This window comes from Muntiacus reevesi, chromosome 14 (assembly GCF_963930625.1).
Source record: "Muntiacus reevesi chromosome 14, mMunRee1.1, whole genome shotgun sequence".
Classification (NCBI taxonomy): domain Eukaryota; kingdom Metazoa; phylum Chordata; class Mammalia; order Artiodactyla; family Cervidae; genus Muntiacus; species Muntiacus reevesi.
Window position 1 is genome coordinate 6,422,736 of NC_089262.1, and position 17,122 is coordinate 6,439,857.

At 43.1% G+C, this 17,122-nt stretch overlaps 1 protein-coding gene across 3 annotated transcripts in view; it reads left to right on the forward strand.

Annotated features, from left to right (window-relative positions):
* The window catches only part of MTRR (5-methyltetrahydrofolate-homocysteine methyltransferase reductase), a 33,080-nt gene extending 21,945 nt beyond the window's left edge, over positions 1–11,135 (forward strand). For 2 of the 3 annotated variants that reach the window (XM_065905181.1, XM_065905184.1), the window contains 6 exons: positions 1,951–1,993; positions 2,554–2,740; positions 5,258–5,376; positions 6,550–6,642; positions 6,757–6,939; positions 9,573–11,135. In XM_065905181.1, the coding sequence (XP_065761253.1) occupies positions 1,951–1,993; positions 2,554–2,740; positions 5,258–5,376; positions 6,550–6,642; positions 6,757–6,939; positions 9,573–9,714 (767 nt within the window). In that variant the 3' untranslated portion in view covers positions 9,715–11,135. The remainder of the gene's footprint in view (positions 1–1,950; positions 1,994–2,553; positions 2,741–5,257; positions 5,377–6,549; positions 6,643–6,756; positions 6,940–9,572) is intronic. The other variant, XM_065905182.1, reaches the window with a different exon arrangement.
* The last annotated feature ends 5,987 nt before the right edge of the window (positions 11,136–17,122 follow it).

Sequence of the window (17,122 nt, forward strand, 5' to 3'; positions counted from 1 at the left end):
GAGGTGTCTGACTTTTTGCAACCCATAGACTGTAGCACACCAGGCTTCCCCTTCTTCACTGTCTCCCGGAGTTTGTTCAGATTCACGTCCGTTGAATCAGTGATGCCATCCAACCATCTCACCCTTTGTCGTCCCCTTCTCCTCCTGCTCTCGATCTTTTCCAGCAGCAGGGTCTTTTTCTGTATTAATAGAATCAGTTGTAATTCTTTTTTTTCACTCAGCCTTCAGCTTCGAATATGTTTTTCAGAAAGCACTTGGCCAAATTTTATCTAAAAATGAGCTTTCCAAGAAAAGGATCTTTTTCAAAGATAGTGATAATTGACGGAGTGTGATGGAGTGTGTGCTCTGTGAGCAGGGTTCAGAAATGTCCCACCTGGGCAGGTCCAGATTTTGGTTCTTTAAGAGCCCAAGGGTCTCCTCGTGCTGGCCCAGCATAAGCAAGTGTCCTTACTCAGGGTGCCTCCGAGTGTGGGCTTGGGGGGATGGGCATCCAGATGGAAGGTCAGCCTGGTCTTCTGGTTCTTGTACTCCAACAGAAGAGAGTTTCAGATCTTCCTTAAGGACCTGGTGTCCGGACTTGGAGATGTTTACCAGGGACGGTGACTGTGAGCATTTATGGGATTTTAAAACCTTTGTTATTTAATACTTTCTATGCTTGTACTTTTGTCATCTCCTGTCTGTTTTCCTAGAGTGATAAATAGTGACAGGAAAACGTGTACTGTACTTTGCACTGTTAGGCCGGGAAGGTCCCTTCTGATGTCAAGTATGGTTAAGGGCCCTCCTTTATAAGTCAGGCCCTGCTTACTTTCCCTCTTTACTTTTTAATGTTCTCTGTCCTCCAAGTGGTGAGGCTGCTCTTCCCATTTTCCTGTTCAAATGAACACTGTTACCCTCTTTCTTTTGAGCTAATGGTTCAGTTCAGTCGCTCAGTTGTATCCAACTCTTTGCGACCCCATAGATTGCAGCATGCCAGGCCTCCCTGTCCATCGCCAACTCGCGGAGTTTACCCAAACTCATGTCCATTGAGACAGTGATGCCATCCAACCATCTCATCTTCTGTCATCCCCTTCTCCTCCTGCCTTCAATCCTTCCCAGCATCAGGGTCTTTTTTAATGAGTCGGCTCTTCGCATCAGGTAACCAAAGTATTGAAGCTTCAGCTTATAAACTTTGAGACTTATAAAAACTTCATTTCCTAATTTCTGTGAGAAAATAACACCTAAGGGTTAGTGTTGAGCCCTCTTTTAAACCTTATTCTGACATTGCAACTGTAAGACATTTCAGAAAGGGCTTTCCAAATTTTTGCTAAATAGCTATCAAAATGATAACATACTGAACACAAAAATTTCCATAGTTTATTAGTGGACAATTCAAATATTGACTCTTAGTCTCCTTTTGAAAGAGTACCTATGTACCTTGAGACCACTGGATTTCTGGGTTACTTGATTTAAGAGTGTCCACCGTTACACTCTGGTTTTTTGTTATAACCCTATCTATAAATATAAGAAAGGAAAAATATTTTCAGCCTAAGTATTTTCCACAGTCTAATCATCTTTGGGTCACGATTGTATTTCAAGTCTGAAAACTCTGGAGACACCCCAGAAAACAATATAATTGGTTCCTTGACTCTGAGGCCCATTTGTGGACCTTACTCCTGTTTGCTGTTTTAAAAAAACCAAACAGCCTTTAGGTAGAAATACTGGCTTCACATTAAGGAAACGGATTCTGTTTGGTCTTTAAGATTTGGATGTAGTATCTAGTAATGGTCTGCTTACTCACCGTGAATGTGTAGGTACTTAAAAGTATGATGAAAACTGAAACAAAAGTTGTTTTGAATGTTCTAAGTAAGAGAAAACTTAGAAGTCAGACCTTTGCATGTAGTTTACATGTATACATATACTTTATTTTCAGTAGGAGTGAATTAATAGTTACCTGTTTTTGCTTTTTTCTAGAACATCTTCCCAAGCTCCAACCCAGACCGTACTCGTGTGCAAGGTACTGATTCTTATTAACGTAACACACAGCGTCTTTCTCCTAAAATACAATGAAACTCCAGCTTTCAAATCCTTGCTAGCTACAGGTCCATTTACTGAAAACTTACCAGACTTGTGGAAGACGTTAGCAGACGTGATAAAGAGTGAAGAAAACCAGGCTTGGACTCCTGTTCCCCCAGAGTTCATAGGGCGTGGCATCTTCCATTGCTCTTACAGTCCAGAACCATTTCCCCGATTAGCGAGTCTCCGAGTCCTCCCCCTGCGACCTTTGTTGGTGTGCCTTGCCCCCTGGTTGGGGGTGGAGGAGGAAGGGGAGAGGGAGGGGTTCTGTATAAATCTCATCTAGTCTTGGGGGCACACAGTTAACCAGAAGCTGTCCTGAGTGATATCAGGACGCTGGGGGCAGGGCGGTTTTGCATTAATTAGCAGAGCTGTTCTCTGAGGGGAGAGAAAGTGACTAGTGCCCACTCGGAAATACCCCTCAGTGCAGTTAAAAAAAAAACACCTGTATGTGTTAGTCTTGATGCAGAGTTTAAAAACTTGCCTCTCTTGTCTTTGCAGCTCAAGTCTGTTTCACCCAGGGAAGCTTCATTTCATTTTTAACATTGTGGAGTTTTTGTCTAACACCACGGAGGTGGTTCTTCGGAGAGGCGTGTGCACAGGCTGGCTGGCGACCTTGGTTGAATCAATTCTTCAGCCGTACACGTGTGCAAACCATGCAGATGGCAAGAAAGCCCTGGCTCCCAAGGTACGAGGAGTATGCAGTTTTGGTGACATTGAAAGAATTCATTGCTTAGTTGGAAAAATGTCCCCTGCCTTTTTCGTTACCAACAAACCATTCAAAGGAAACTCTATGCCATGCTTGAGCTTTAGTCTTTTGAAAAGTCAGGAGAACATAATTTTCACTCAGTATTATAAGTCCATGTGTTTCCTCAGTGTGTAAAGTATAAATTGTATACAGTACAGTCTTCAGTCCTTCCTCGTCACGTTCGTAAACAGAAGACCTTTTGTGTTTTATATTTTGATTCACACTTGTCAAAATCTCATTTGAAATCGTATGCAAAGGGGACAATTACATTCTCCTTCCTCACCCATAAGAATTGTTGAAATCGAAAAAAAAAGTTGAGGTTTTATCATGAAGTCTTTTCCATGGTTTTGAAAAGTAAGACATTTGTAATGTCTTGTTCCTGGTTTGGTTGCTCTAAGTTACTGAAGTTAAAAAGTTGACAGCCCTTGGGGTAATTAAGACTTCTGATATATACTTGAGAGAGCTTACGAGAAGACTGGGGCTTAAGATTGCCCTTGAATTTGGTATTTTCCCAGTCTGCTGCCTGGAACAGGTGTTTTACCATGTGTATTTCCTTACAGCCACAAAATTTTGAGAACTGAGAAACTTCTCTTTTGAAAAGAAATACTGTAGTAATAGTACTGACACATGAGTATCGTGTCACTTCATGGTCTCATAAAAATAGCAGATGATCTCCAGAAAGTTCAAAATAACATATTGAAACACCTGTATTACAAACACCAAGCATGGTGCCTCTCACACAGTCTGTCTTTCTTTCCTCCTATCCTTTTCCCTCTTCTTCCTTCCACATTTTAACAGATTTTTATTGACTACCCAGTTTTGAGGCCCTGTAGGTACAGATATATCGAAAGGATATAACTTATAACTACTTAAGTTTCATCTTGCATGTAATACTGCATTTTATCCATGATCCATCCACCACACGCTGTCCCCCAACTGGTAGGTGGTCCTGTGGTTCACAGATGCCCTGCCCCCAGGGAGTAGACTTCCCCTCCCGCTCGTGGGTGGCCGGGCCATGTGACCAGCCTCGCAGGGAAAGGTGAGCGGACAGACTTGTGCCAGGTCTCAGCAGGAGCTCTGTGCCCGATGGGGGTGCTGGACTTGCCGTTCACATCTTCCCCTCTGACCTCGGATGAGATGACTCAGATCAGGGATGCTCCTTGGCTTTGGGTGCAGGTGAAGGAGGTCGTGGTGCAGAGCTGCCGCCCTGAGCCCAGCCAGGGTGAGCGTCCCGTGAGCAGCAGGAGCCGACTAGTCCTCTCCTGTCTCCTTGCTGTCCCTGCAACATGGAAGTGTGGTCTCTTCAGCAGTCTTATTCTGCTTCATGGGACTTAACTTATTATCTGTCTTTCTGTAGGTGAATGTTTGTTTATTGTCTTTCACACAGTAGGATATGCGTCCCATCGAGATGGATTTGGTTTTGCTCATTTTTCCATCCTAAGTGCTTGTCGTGTTGAGTACCTGCAGTAAAATTGTTAAGTGGATGAATCAAGTGAATAAGGCTAATGTAATATTCATCACAGCTTCCCTCCAAACAAGCATAGTTATTTGACGCAACTCTGCCAGTTCTCCATTTAAAAAGTACTGTGTCCATCCTGTTGATGAACTTCAGACAACTTCCCTTGAACTAAAGGCTAAAATGTATACGATTGTATCTGTATGCGATATAGGGACGATTCCCGTCGTTCTTGAGTGTTAGTATCACTCAGAGTAACTGAAGCATATGGCAAAGTAAACTGAGAGTCACCTATATTAACAAACTGATGCCTTGTCAGTGTCCCTGACACATGGTTTAGAAGAAAACCCTTTTGAAATTGTAGCAGAAAGATTTTGTTTATCTGTGTCTCATTTATTAGCCTAGCTTTGCAGCACACGCTGGACCCACGTTGGACCCGCGGGAGCAGAGGTGGTACAGTGCTCTGGCATCCTTAGGGCAGGCCCTTCATTTCTCTTTCGTTTGTGCCTAATTTCCGTTTAAACCCTTCACCCCATCTTGTCATTTGTCTGCATTGCTCCTTCATGTCCTGATGTGAAGGACCATGTCTTCATTTTGTGTGTGCATTTCTTCATGATATATTCGATCGATTGCGCACTAGGACACGGGTCTTTTTCTTTGGGCCTAGAAAAATAACTCATTTATTTATTTATTTATTTATTCAGTGTTCTAACTTGGAAATAGCCCTGTCATTTTAAAAATACTTTTGATTTAGAAAGAAAAAAATTTGCAAGACAGACTTGTTTATTTCTCTGCATTGACAAATGTGTTTGTGGTTTCAGTGAGATTTAATGCTGCTGCTTAATTTTGTGATGCTTCTAAGGGGAAGGGGAAGTGATGAAATTAAGGGGAAGTTCCACTTTCTGATTTCCTTGGCAGACATCTCCTTGGTTATATGCTTTTGTTCAAGTTTTTTTTTTTTTTTTCCCCCCTAACTTATGAGCACTGACTTAATGTTTCAGATATCCATCTCTCCTCGAACAACAAACTATTTCCACTTACCAAATGACCCTTCAGTCCCCATCATAATGGTGGGTCCAGGAGCGGGTGTGGCCCCCTTCATTGGTTTCCTGCAACACAGGTATGTGTCCCTGGTGGACCTGGCTGGGAGTATAATAGAGCGGTTTTTTTGTTTTCTTCTGAGGTTTTTAGGATATTGGGATTCAGTTGTAAAATTTTTATTTTAAAAAATTATTATGTGTGATAGCATAGCATAACTTGGCACTGTGGGAAAAGTGAATATATTGTCTAGAGATTTTTGTGCTGGAACTTCCGTTTTTACTGTAGTATTTATTCCCCCCACCGCCCAGCCCTGAACTGTAGATGATAGTGCATGTGTTGGGGACAGGTTTCAAGCACATCTTGATGCTGTGTTGATGTGCAGCTGCCCCGTCTGTGCCTTTGTTGTTCAGTTGCTCAGTCATGTCCGATTCTTTGCAACCCCATGGACTGCAGCACTCAAGGCTTCCCTGTCCTTCACTATCTCCTGGAGCTTGCTCAAACTCATGTCTGTTGTGTCAGTGATGCCATCCAGCCATCTCATCCTCTGTCATCCCCTTCTCCTGCCCTTAACCTTTCCTAGCATCTATCTGTTCTTTAACTGGGTTGTCACAAAGACCCAATTACAAAGACCCAGCATTTCAAAATCAAACCCCTAACACCAGTAATTTTCAACAGAATATTAATTCATGTATCTTCATATCAGGGCATAATTATTTGATACGAATAAAGTTGTGCTTCTCTCCCTGTGTGTGAAATAACAATTCTTACATAATGCTCCCTGGGTAGTGTAGTAATATCTTTCAGACAAAATCTTTGTGTAGTTTTTTTGCTGTTGTTGTTAAGAAAACAAAAAAGTGGGACATGTCAATCATGTCTGAAAATTGCACAGCAGACTGTTGTACCTCTTAGAGCCCTGTGCCACTTCTCTATTACACTAATTGAGAAATTTTAGTCATAAGATTGTTGCTAGTATTTAGTGTAGAAAGCAGTCTAGGTTTCACAGTGTGGTCATTCGAATTACCTGTGCTCTGGAGATGTCATAAAAAGGTCATAGATGTCTCAGCCCAGAGGTAAGCTTACATTCCCTAGTGTCCGCTGGAGTGGCCAACTGTGGACGATGAAATATAAATTCAGCAAACGAACTTTGAGTAACTGCAAAGTTGGGTCTTATAGACCTACCTGGAGAGGCAAAAAAGAAAGAGATTTTGTTACCTATTCTTTCTACCAGACCTCGGCTTTCTTTTCCCCTCAGAGAGAAGCTCCAGGAGCGACACCCAGGGGGCCGCTTTGGGGCCACGTGGCTGTTCTTCGGCTGCAGACACAAGGAGAGGGATTATTTGCTCAGGTACTTGACAGCCCTTGTGTTGTAAGGCTCCACCCTGCTCTACAGTTGGCATCTCAGACTTCTCCAACTTTAAATTACAAATCTTCCACTGACCTGTTACGTATCATGTTTCAGAGATGAGCTCAGACACTTCCTTAAGTGTGGAGTGCTCACTCATTTGGAAGTCTCCTTCTCAAGAGATGCTGCTGTGGGTGAGGAGGAAGGCCCAGCCAAGTATGTGCAAGACAGCCTCCAGCGTCACAGCAAGGCGGTGGTGGGGGTCCTCCTCCAGGAGCGCGGATACATTTACGTGTGTGGGTGAGTGCAGGGGGCTGGGGACAGTCAGTGGTGTTCATTAAAGAAACCAGGGCCCCACTGGTTAACAGTCCGGACCTGTACGGGTGGGATGTCTGATTCTCAAGTACAGGAATAGAAATACAAGTTCTAAAGTTATTTTTACATACCCTCGCTAGCCAGGAAGTTGTTATCAGGAAAACAAAGTGAAAATTAACTCATGTAGGCCTCCCTGGGTCCAGTGGTTAAGACCGTACTTCCACTGCAGGGGGCATAGGTTCAGTCCCTGGTTGGGAAACTAAGATCCCAAAGGAAAATTAACTCGTACGTTGCGAACTGCTCTGTGCTATTTTAAATTAGGTTTCTGTGTTTGTTTTTGCTATACATAATTCATTGTTCAATTGATTTTGATCAGTGAATACTAAACGTGTGGTTTGTGCAGTTGACCTAGGAAAACAGCTTTGGTTTTGACTGAAAATGGCTTCCCTCGTAGCTCAGTTGGTAAAGAATCCGCCTGCAATGCAGGAGACCCTGGTTTGATTCCTGGGTCAGGAAAATCCGCTGGAGATGGGATAAGCCACCCACTCCAGTATACTTGGGCTTCCCTTGTGGCTCAGCTGGTAATTAATTAATCTGCCTGCAGTGCGGGAGACCTGGGTTTGATTCCTGGGTTGGGAAGATCCTCTGGAGAAGGGAAAAGCTACCCACTCCAGTATTCTGGCCTGGAGAATTCCATGGACTGTGTAGTTCATGGGGTTGCCAAAGAGTTGGACATGACTAAGCGACTTTCACTTTCACTTTTCACTGAGAATGTGAATTTAGGATTTTTTTCTTAAGACATAATTTGTAATGTCAAAGTTGACGTAAGGCAGGAGTCATTCTTACGTTTCATCTACTTTCTGAGACAAGATCCATTGTAGAAACCCAAGATTGCCATAGGGAAAAAAAAATTTAGGAACTAACTAGTTGTTTTAATGGAACTCAAAATATTTGCTAATTAAAAAGGAGTTTTGAAATGAGAAGCTACACTTTTTTTTTATCCTAACATGTCCCTGCCTGGTGTTTAAAACATTCTGTTAAGTTATCAGGTTGAGTTTTTTTTTTTTTTATTTCTAAAACTGACACAGAAAAAGAAATACTGGCATAATGACCTGGAGTACATATAAATATAATTGAAAAGGTTTATTAAACAGATCTTACTTTTTGGACTTACTCTCTGTGACACATTCTGATAACGTCTATTTGTTCGTTGTATCATTTTTAAGGAAAGCTAACTGGCTCCTAAGTTGATTTCATGACCTATTAATGACTCCTCAGCTAGAAGAAGTTGCTTTAGGTCAGAAAGGACCGAGCTCCTGAATGTCGTGCTGGTTTATGTTTTCATGTAGCTTCTAGTGAAGTATTTTGTCTTCCTTTTGTTTGCTGACGACAGTGCTGTCAGATTTAGGCTGAAGTTTTAAATGCAGCTCTAAAATAATGGGGGCAAAGTCCGTGTACAAGCATACATGTACAAGTATATGAATAACTGGTACTTGAGAACTTAAAGTGTTAGCCCAGAAGTAACCGTTCACCATCACTGCTGCTTCATTCTTTCACATCCGGGAAGTGAGGTTGATTGCACTCATTCATAGTCGGTCTGAGGTTAGGGCTCAGAGTGAACCCCCCTTGGCCTCTGGTGTGGACCAAACAAAGGGACCTTGAGGAGGACAGCCACCGAGGAAGGCGCGAGCTTGTCCCTCAGCCCAGGGGACACTGCCTCAAGTGGGAGCCTTTGCTGCTGAGAGTCAAGTAAGAAGACGACGCAGGGCACAGATGTGGCGGCTGGAGCCCCGGCCGTGAGGGAGGGCTGGGGGTGGCCTTGAGGTGCTCCTGCCGTGCTTGGGGGGAGCAGGCGGAGGACGTTGGGGCGGCCGATAGGGCTTTCTCAAGGAATCTCGCTGGAAGGGGAAGGGCGAGTTCAGCTCCCAGCACAGTGGACTCTGTCCGACAGTTACTCGTGCTGCAGACGTCGCAGTGCCTGCCGAGCGCTTCGGCCCGTGCAGATGTCTGGAGATGGGCGGTGAGCGAGGTGCTCTCCACCCCAGCCGCCCGCTTCCCATGGGAGAGCTGGGGCAGCAGTGCTCACGGCGCAGCGGGTGCTCTGTGGGTCCTCGCCCGGCCTGCAGTGAGAGAGCTGGGCTGTGGACATGCACCAAGAAGGGGCAGCCCTCAGCGAGCTCTCAGTGATGTGCCTGTTAATAACTGTGTGCCCATGTGCTGCCGGGTATGAAGGCTTAGACGTGTCTGGGGAGCTCCTTGCCCCCAGGAAGGCCTTGAGAGTGGAGGGAGGGCAGAGACGAAGAGGGCCCGGTGCGCGAGGTCCCCAGGCTCCTCAAGATTCCGGCTGCTCCTGGAGCACAGAGCCCGCTGAAGGATTTAAAGCTGTGGACGGGGTGGTCAGCACTGCATGTGCTGGTGGTCCCTGGGCAAAGGCCTGGCCTTGGGCGGGGGGGTGTGGTGGTGACCAGTGCCTGGAGACCTGAGGGTCACTTTCCAGAGAGATGGAGGGGGGCTGCAGCGTGGTGACGCAGGCCCGGCCTGAGAGGCATGAATACAGGAGGACTTAGTGCACAGCTCCTGTTCTTAAACAGAACACTGTTACTCTTTTTTTTTTTTAGAGATGCTAAGAATATGGCCAAGGATGTCCACGATGCCCTTGTGGAAATAATAAGCAGAGAGACTGGAGTTGAGAAACTAGAGGCATTGAAAACATTGGCCACTTTAAAAGAAGAAAAGCGGTATCTTCAGGATATTTGGTGATAAACCTGGAAAGTAAAAGAAGAGAATTAAGCTTTTTTTGGCGGAAAGTACTAACATAAAACTTGACTTGAAGCTTGGGACTTTCAGCATTTAAATTTAAAAAGAAATTTTTTTTCAATGTTTCTTGGAGGAGATAGAGTGGGGCATGAACCATTTTAACCATACAGGAAACTTTCAATTCAGCTTTCCATACCTCCCCCGCTCACCCCTCCCCAAACCACCCTGAGCGGAAAGGCGGCCCTGACTCCTCCACCAGCACCTCCCAGGCCACCTCTATACCCTGGGGAATTTTTGCAGGGACGTTGAACAACGCACTGGGCGTCTCTGTCAGTGCGTGTGAAGGCTTCTTAGCACAGGATGTGAGCTCGGGAGCCAACGAGGTAGGTGGTCAGGTCTTGTGAACTTGTTGCCAGTTTTTTTAATAATCTAAAATCAATTTATATTTTATATGAAATACACCATAAAGAGTATTCATATGAGTGTATTAAAATTACATATGTATAGTAAATCTGATTACATGTTTATATATAATTTTATCCGATGGTTTATTACTGAAACTATATTGCTGATAAAAATATTTTAAGGTAATGCTTACAGTGATTCTTTTCATGATGCTAGAAATATAAACTATATTTTGAAATTCCACCCTGGCATATGATTTACTTAGCATGGTTATTTCTTCTTAATATCACAGTTTCAGAACTTAAAGAAATTTGCATTCAGATTATAGATCCATTTCCCATCTTTTGATTTCTGCCCCTTTTGGTGTACTTTTAAATTTTCCCACATAATTTATTGTTATTTCTGTGATTGTAACCTGGGCTTAAAATACCTACTTAATACCCTTGTATTTCATAAATTTCTACTATTGTCTGAATATTTATGTCCCCCAGCTTCCACCCTGCCCCCAAGTTCATATGTTTGAATCCTCACCTCTGATATGATGGTACTAGGAGCTGGGCCTTTGTGGGGTGACAAGGTCATGATGGTGGAGCTCTTAGGAATGGGATCGGTGCCCTTGTTTCAAGACGCCCCCACAGGGCTCCCTGCTCTTCCTTCCCTGTGAAGATACATTGTGAAGTTGGCATCTGCAACCCTGAGGCCTTCACCAGAACCCAACAACACTGGCACCTGGTCTGAACTTCTGGCTTGCAGAACTGTGAAAGATTTCTGTTATTTATAAGCTACCCAGTGAGATCTTGTTGCAGCAGCTCGATTGGACTACTGGACTAAGACAATTCCCACTGACCCATTCTCTTTTAGTATTTGTCAGAACAGAAACCAAAGTATAAAAGGGGCATGGAAATTTTTTCTCCTAGTCTCTGATATATAATGTTTTTTTAATTAGAGATTGGCATTAAAAAAATCTCTACCTGTCAAAGGGTTCTGGTCATTTTGAAAAATAAATATCTAAAATAATACTGTGTATAATCTTAAGATTTGTTAAGACTTCAAAGCAGTTTGTTATAACCTCTAATCTTATATATTTCATGTCTTTTACAATAGAAATACTTCTGGAAAAACTTACAAGGCATAAGAAAACATATCAAGCAAAATTATGTGCATATGTTATACGTTAGCCAAAATAGACTTAAGGTGAAAACACAAAAAGGGACAAAGAACAATATTCCTTGTTGATCATCCTAACAAGAAAATACAGCTGAGAACTTGTGTCCCTCTACCAGCTCTGCCCGTCCATATTGCTGTGTTAGTTGCTCAGTCATGTCCAACTCATTGTGACCCCATGGACTGTGGGATGCCAGGGTCCTCTGTCCATGAAATTATCCAGGCAACAGTACTGGAATGGGTTGCCATTCCCTTCTCCAAGGGATCGTCCCAACCCAGGAATCAAAGCTGGGTCTCCTGCAGTGAAGACGGATTCCTTACTGTCTGAGCCACTAGGGAAGCCTATGCATGACCCCAAAACTGACAGATCCTGAAAGAGAAACTCAGCCGTGTTCATAGTGGCCTCAGATCCTGACCTGAGCCCTGTGGTTTGTGCCCAACATCCGGGTTATTTCTGTTAGGTTGTGAGTTACCAGGTTCAGACGAGAGTTAATCAGCTGCTCCCTCACAGCCTTGCCAGCAGATGAGGGTAAGACTAGATTCCAGGCCAGATCCTGCAGCAAACGCAGCTGTTGAACAGTTTTATTTATTTATTAACAGTTAGGCACAAGGCTTGCTACAACCAGGCCTGTAAGCTCAATGAAGTTCAGCATTGTCTCTCTAGGTGGTCCAGCCACATCCTGCATAAAAAGTTTCACATCAAGGTGGTTGTGAGATTCACAAGGGCAGACTTTGGTTCCTCTCAGCATCGTGAGCTGCATCGCCCCGCCCCCAGCCGAGTGGCTGGACACAGTGCTGTTTTGGGGTTACGCCTCAGGCACTACCCCGAGTCTTGCTAGAAAAATCTTTTTTGACCTTGTTTGTGTAGAAGTGGGGAGTACCTCTGAATTAATATAGTCAAACTCCATCATATCTTAGTACACTAGGTGTTCAGTAAGAGCCCCTTTCTAACCTCAGTTATTGTAAGAAGCTACTGTTGGACCCATTATTTTCAGTAACATAAGGCTGATCAGTGGTGAAATTAGTAGATGAGCTTGAGGTAGCCATCAGCTGTATGGTTTTCCTCATTAGAATACTGACTGCACCCAAAGGGTTCCTTACTCTCTCTAACACACCTAGGTATCTGCGCTGGAGTAGTCTAAACTGAATTCTAGACACCATAATACTGGAACATAATCTACTTAGTCATAAACTGTCAGATTAAAAAATGTGGGAATGTGAACTTCACAGCCGGCAAACTAGATCACGTGTGAGTCGCATCCAGGCACCCACACTGGTTTCAGATGCTTGAGACAGTTTTAAAATTGACTGTGAACGAGGCCATAAAGGGAGACAACAGATGGTGTGAAATAAGGCATTGTTCGCTGGTCCTGACAGTTAAGAAGCAACTATAATCAGCCCACTGAGGCTGCACTGAAGAATTTTTAAACCCATGCAAATGACTGTGGCGTAGAAAATGAAAATGGATTACAGAATATTTAGGACTGATTTCTTCCAAAGTGCTAAACATGCACATGAGTTGCAGCCAAAGCAATAGCCAGAGGGAAATTTCATCCATTTCACAGGTATTTTCAGTGCCTACTTCACCAGGTACTGAAGTACTGTGGCAACAGCAGTGAACAAAGTTGATAAAAAGCCTCTGTTCTCAGAACTTGCATTCTGACTGAGGAGAGCCATAAATGAATGCATAAATATCAATTATGATGTCTGAGAAGATAATAAAGCTTGTGGGAAGAGGAACTCCAGAGTCTCCTGATGAGAATGAAAGAGAAGAGTGAAAAAACTGGCTTATAGAGCCTCTGAGTTCCCTGAGACACACAACAAGTTCCCATTGGCTGTCTGTTTTACGTATGGTAATGTAAGTTGCCATGGTACTCTCTCCATACATCTCACCCTCTCCTCCCCTCTCCCCGTGTCCATAAGTCTGTTCTCTATGTCTGTTTTTCCATTGCTGCCTTGCAAATAAATCAACCTAGAGGGGTGGGATGGAGAGGGAGATGGGAGGGAGGTTCAAGAAGGAGGGGACATATGTACACCTATAGCTGATTCATGTTGATGTTTGACAGAAAACAAAGTTCTGTAAAGCAATTATCCTTCAATTAAAAAACAAAAAGCTGGCTTAAAACTATATATTCAGAAAACTAAGATCATGGCATCTGGTCCCATCACTTCATGGCAAATAGATGGGGAAAAGTGGAAGCAGTGATGCGATTTTATTTTCTTGGGCTCCAAAATCACTGCAGACACTTGCTCCTTGAAAGGCAAACTATGACAAATTTAGCATGTTAAAAAGCAGAGACATCACTTTGCCGACAAAGGTCTGTATAGTCAAAGCTATGATTTTTCCAGTAGTCATGTGCGGATGTGAGAGTTGGACCATAAAGAAGGCTAAGCACCAAAGAATTGATGCTTTTGAACATTGATGCTGGAGAAGACTCTCGAGAGTCCCTTGGACAGCAAGGAGATCAAACCAGTCAATCCTGAAGGAAACCAATTCTGAATACTCATTGGAAGGACTGATGCTGAAGCTGAAGCTCCAATACTTTGACCACCTGATGGGAAGAGCCATCTCATTCGCAAAGACCCTGATGCTGGAAAAACTTAAGGGCAGGAGGAGAAGGGAGCAACAGGGGAGGAGATGGTTAGATGGCATCATTGAGTCAGTGGACATGAGCTTGAGCAAAGTCCAGGAGCTAGTGAAGGCCAGGGGAGCCTGGTGTGCTGCGGTCCATGGAGTCACAGAGTTGGACATGACTGAGGAACTGGATAACAACAAAATAACATGGAAGCGAAAGAGTATAGTTTGATTAGTGTAAAATGAGGCTTCAAGAGGGCTTCTGTGGTGGCCCCGCGGTAAAGCATCTGCCTGCCAGTGCCGAGACTCCAGTTCAGTCTGATCTGGGAAGACCCCACACAGCCTGGGGAAGCAGCCCGTGTGCCACAGCTGCCGAGCCTGTGCTCTAGAGTCCGGGAGCTGCAACGAGAGTCACAGCAGAGAGAAGCCCGTGCCCTGCTAGGGAGTAGCCGCCACTCACCACAGCAAGGCTTCCTGATGGCTCGGTTGGTGAAGAATCCGTCTGCAATGCGGGAGACCTGGGTTCGATCCCTGGGTCGGGAAGATCCCCTGGAGAAGGGAAAGGCTGCCCGCTCCAGTGTTCTAGCCTGGAGAATCCCATGGGCTGTGTGGTCTAGGGACGACAGTGACCTTCACCACAACCAGCCAAAAGCCTGCACAGCAATGAGGATCCAACACAGCCAGAAGTAAATAAATAAAAATTATTAAAGGTAAGGCAGCTTCAAGAAATATTGCAGGAGATGGATGTTTTTATAGTGATTAGTCAATTGATGAGAAAGACATGAAAATCCTAACTATGCATGCACTTGAAACATAAATGTTGTGTTGGCCAGAAAGTTCTTTTGTGGTTTTGCTACTAGATGCTGTGTGGAAGAGCCTGAACGAACTTTTTAGCCATCTCAATATATTGCTACAAAGCAAAAACTGTCAAAACTAAAAGGAAAAGGCAAATCCAAAATCATAGTTCAGAGAGTTGACATACTACACACACAAAAAAGCAGACAATATCGTTGTGTTTAAACAAGTTTTAACACAATAGAAGCTGATTGACATATATAAAACACTAACACCAACAGCTTCAGAATAGAACATGTCTTCCAGTTTACATTGAATATTTACCAGAATACACCAACTTTCAAAAAGATGGAAGCTGTACAATAGGTTTTCTGAGAATTAAAATAGCTAAATGAAACCAGAATAACCTCCAAATATTTGGAAAATAAGCAACACAAGGTAACCTACAACTCAAGAAAAGAATCACAAGGTAATTAGAAAATATTTTGATGAAGACAAAAAAAGACATTTCAAAATTTGAAGTTTGCAACTAAACCAATGCTCTGGGAGAAACTGTTGTGTCTAAATTGTGATCAAATTAAAGAAGCTTAAAAGTCAGTGATCTAAGCTTAAATACTGGGAAGTTGAAAAAGGACCAGTACATTATGATCTTTTAAATGTATATTAATGACAATATACACTTTAATGTATATTATAATATACACTTTATATTATACATTTTAATGTATATTAATTATAATATACTTTAATTATAATTAATGTCCTTTAATTATATTAAGTGCCAGCCATATGAAAGAATGCAGTAAAGATAAAGGAAGATTCCAATGAAATAGAAAAAAAACACAATAGAGAAAACCAGTAAAACAAATGTTAATTGTCTAAGGTTTTCCCAACTTTTTTGAGGTAAAGTTAACAAATAGTGTGCGTGTGTGTGTGCTCAGTCTTATCCAACTCTCAACCCCATGGACTGCAGCCTACCATGCTCCCCTGTTCATGGAATTTTCCAGGCAAGAAAACGCATGTGTGCGTGCTAAGCTGCTTGAGTCATGTCTGACTCTTTATGACCCCATGGACTGTAGCCCGCCAAGTTCCTCTGTCCATGGAATTTTCCAGGCAAGAATACTGGACTGGCTTGCCATTTCCTCCTTCAAGGAATCTTCCCGACCCAGGGATCGAACCCATGTCCTGATTCTCTTGCATTGACAAGCAGACTCTTTACCACTGAGCCACCTGGGAAGCCCAAATAAACAAATAAAATTGTATATAATTAAAATGTATAACATAATGATTTGGTCTGTGTAGACTTTGTGATGTGATTACCACAATCAGGTTAATTATCACATTCATCGCCTCATATAGTTAACATATGTGAGTGTGTGTGATGAGAAGGTTTAAGATTTACTCCATTTCAAGTATCCAATACTGCACTGTTAACTATAGTCACCATGCTGTGTGTTAGATCCCCAGAACTTATTATTCTTAAAACCAAAGGCTTGTACCTTTTGATTGGATCGCCCCTGTTTTCCCCAGCCCCCAGCCCCTGGTAACAACCATCCTACCCTTTATTTCTGTGACTTTGACTTTAGATTCCACATATAAGTCAGACCATACAATTTCTGTCTTTCTGTGTCTGGCTTATTTCACTGAGCATAACGTCTTCTGTGCTCATTCACGTTGTTGCAAATGGCAAAATTTCTTTCTCACGACTGAGGATCATTCTGTTGTGTTTATTTTTAGAGGTGTATTAAAATTTTAAGATTTTATTTGAGCAAAATTCAATTCAGGGAATTCCCTGGTGGTCCAGTGGTTAGGACTTGATGCTTTCACTGCCAGAGCCCACCAGGTTTAATATCCCTCAAGACTTGAGGCATGGCCCCCCAAAAAATCAAACTCCTAACAGGAATTGCTAAGAGCATCCCACCTGCAGAAGTTAGGGAGAAGACTTACAGGGAAGATAGGGAAGCGAAGCAAGGGAATTCCTTGACGGCCTGTGGCTTAAGAGTTATTTGGGGAAGTCTGTTTGACTGTTTGTTATTGGATGTCCTTAGGCTTGATTTCTTAAGCTTGAGGCACTACATAAAACTTTGGTGGCTTACATTGGTTCAGTTCAGTTCAGTTCAGTCACTCAGTCATGTCCACTCTTTGTGACCCCTTGGACTACAGCACCCCAGGCCTCCCTGTCCATCACCAACTTCCGGAGTTTACCCAAACTCCTGTCCATCGAGTCAGTGATGCCATCCAACCATCTCATCTTCTGTCGTGAGCTTCTCCTCCTGCCTTCAATCTTACATAGGTTACCAAGGCTTTAAAGCCATTTCAGCTCATTATTGCTTTGGCTGTTTGGGATATTTTGTGATTTCATACAAATTTTAGGATTTTTTTTTCAATTTCTGTGAAAAGTGCCAATGGAGTGGGATTTCATTGAATCTGTAGATCACTACAGCTAGTAAGGACATTTAATAGTGTTATCTT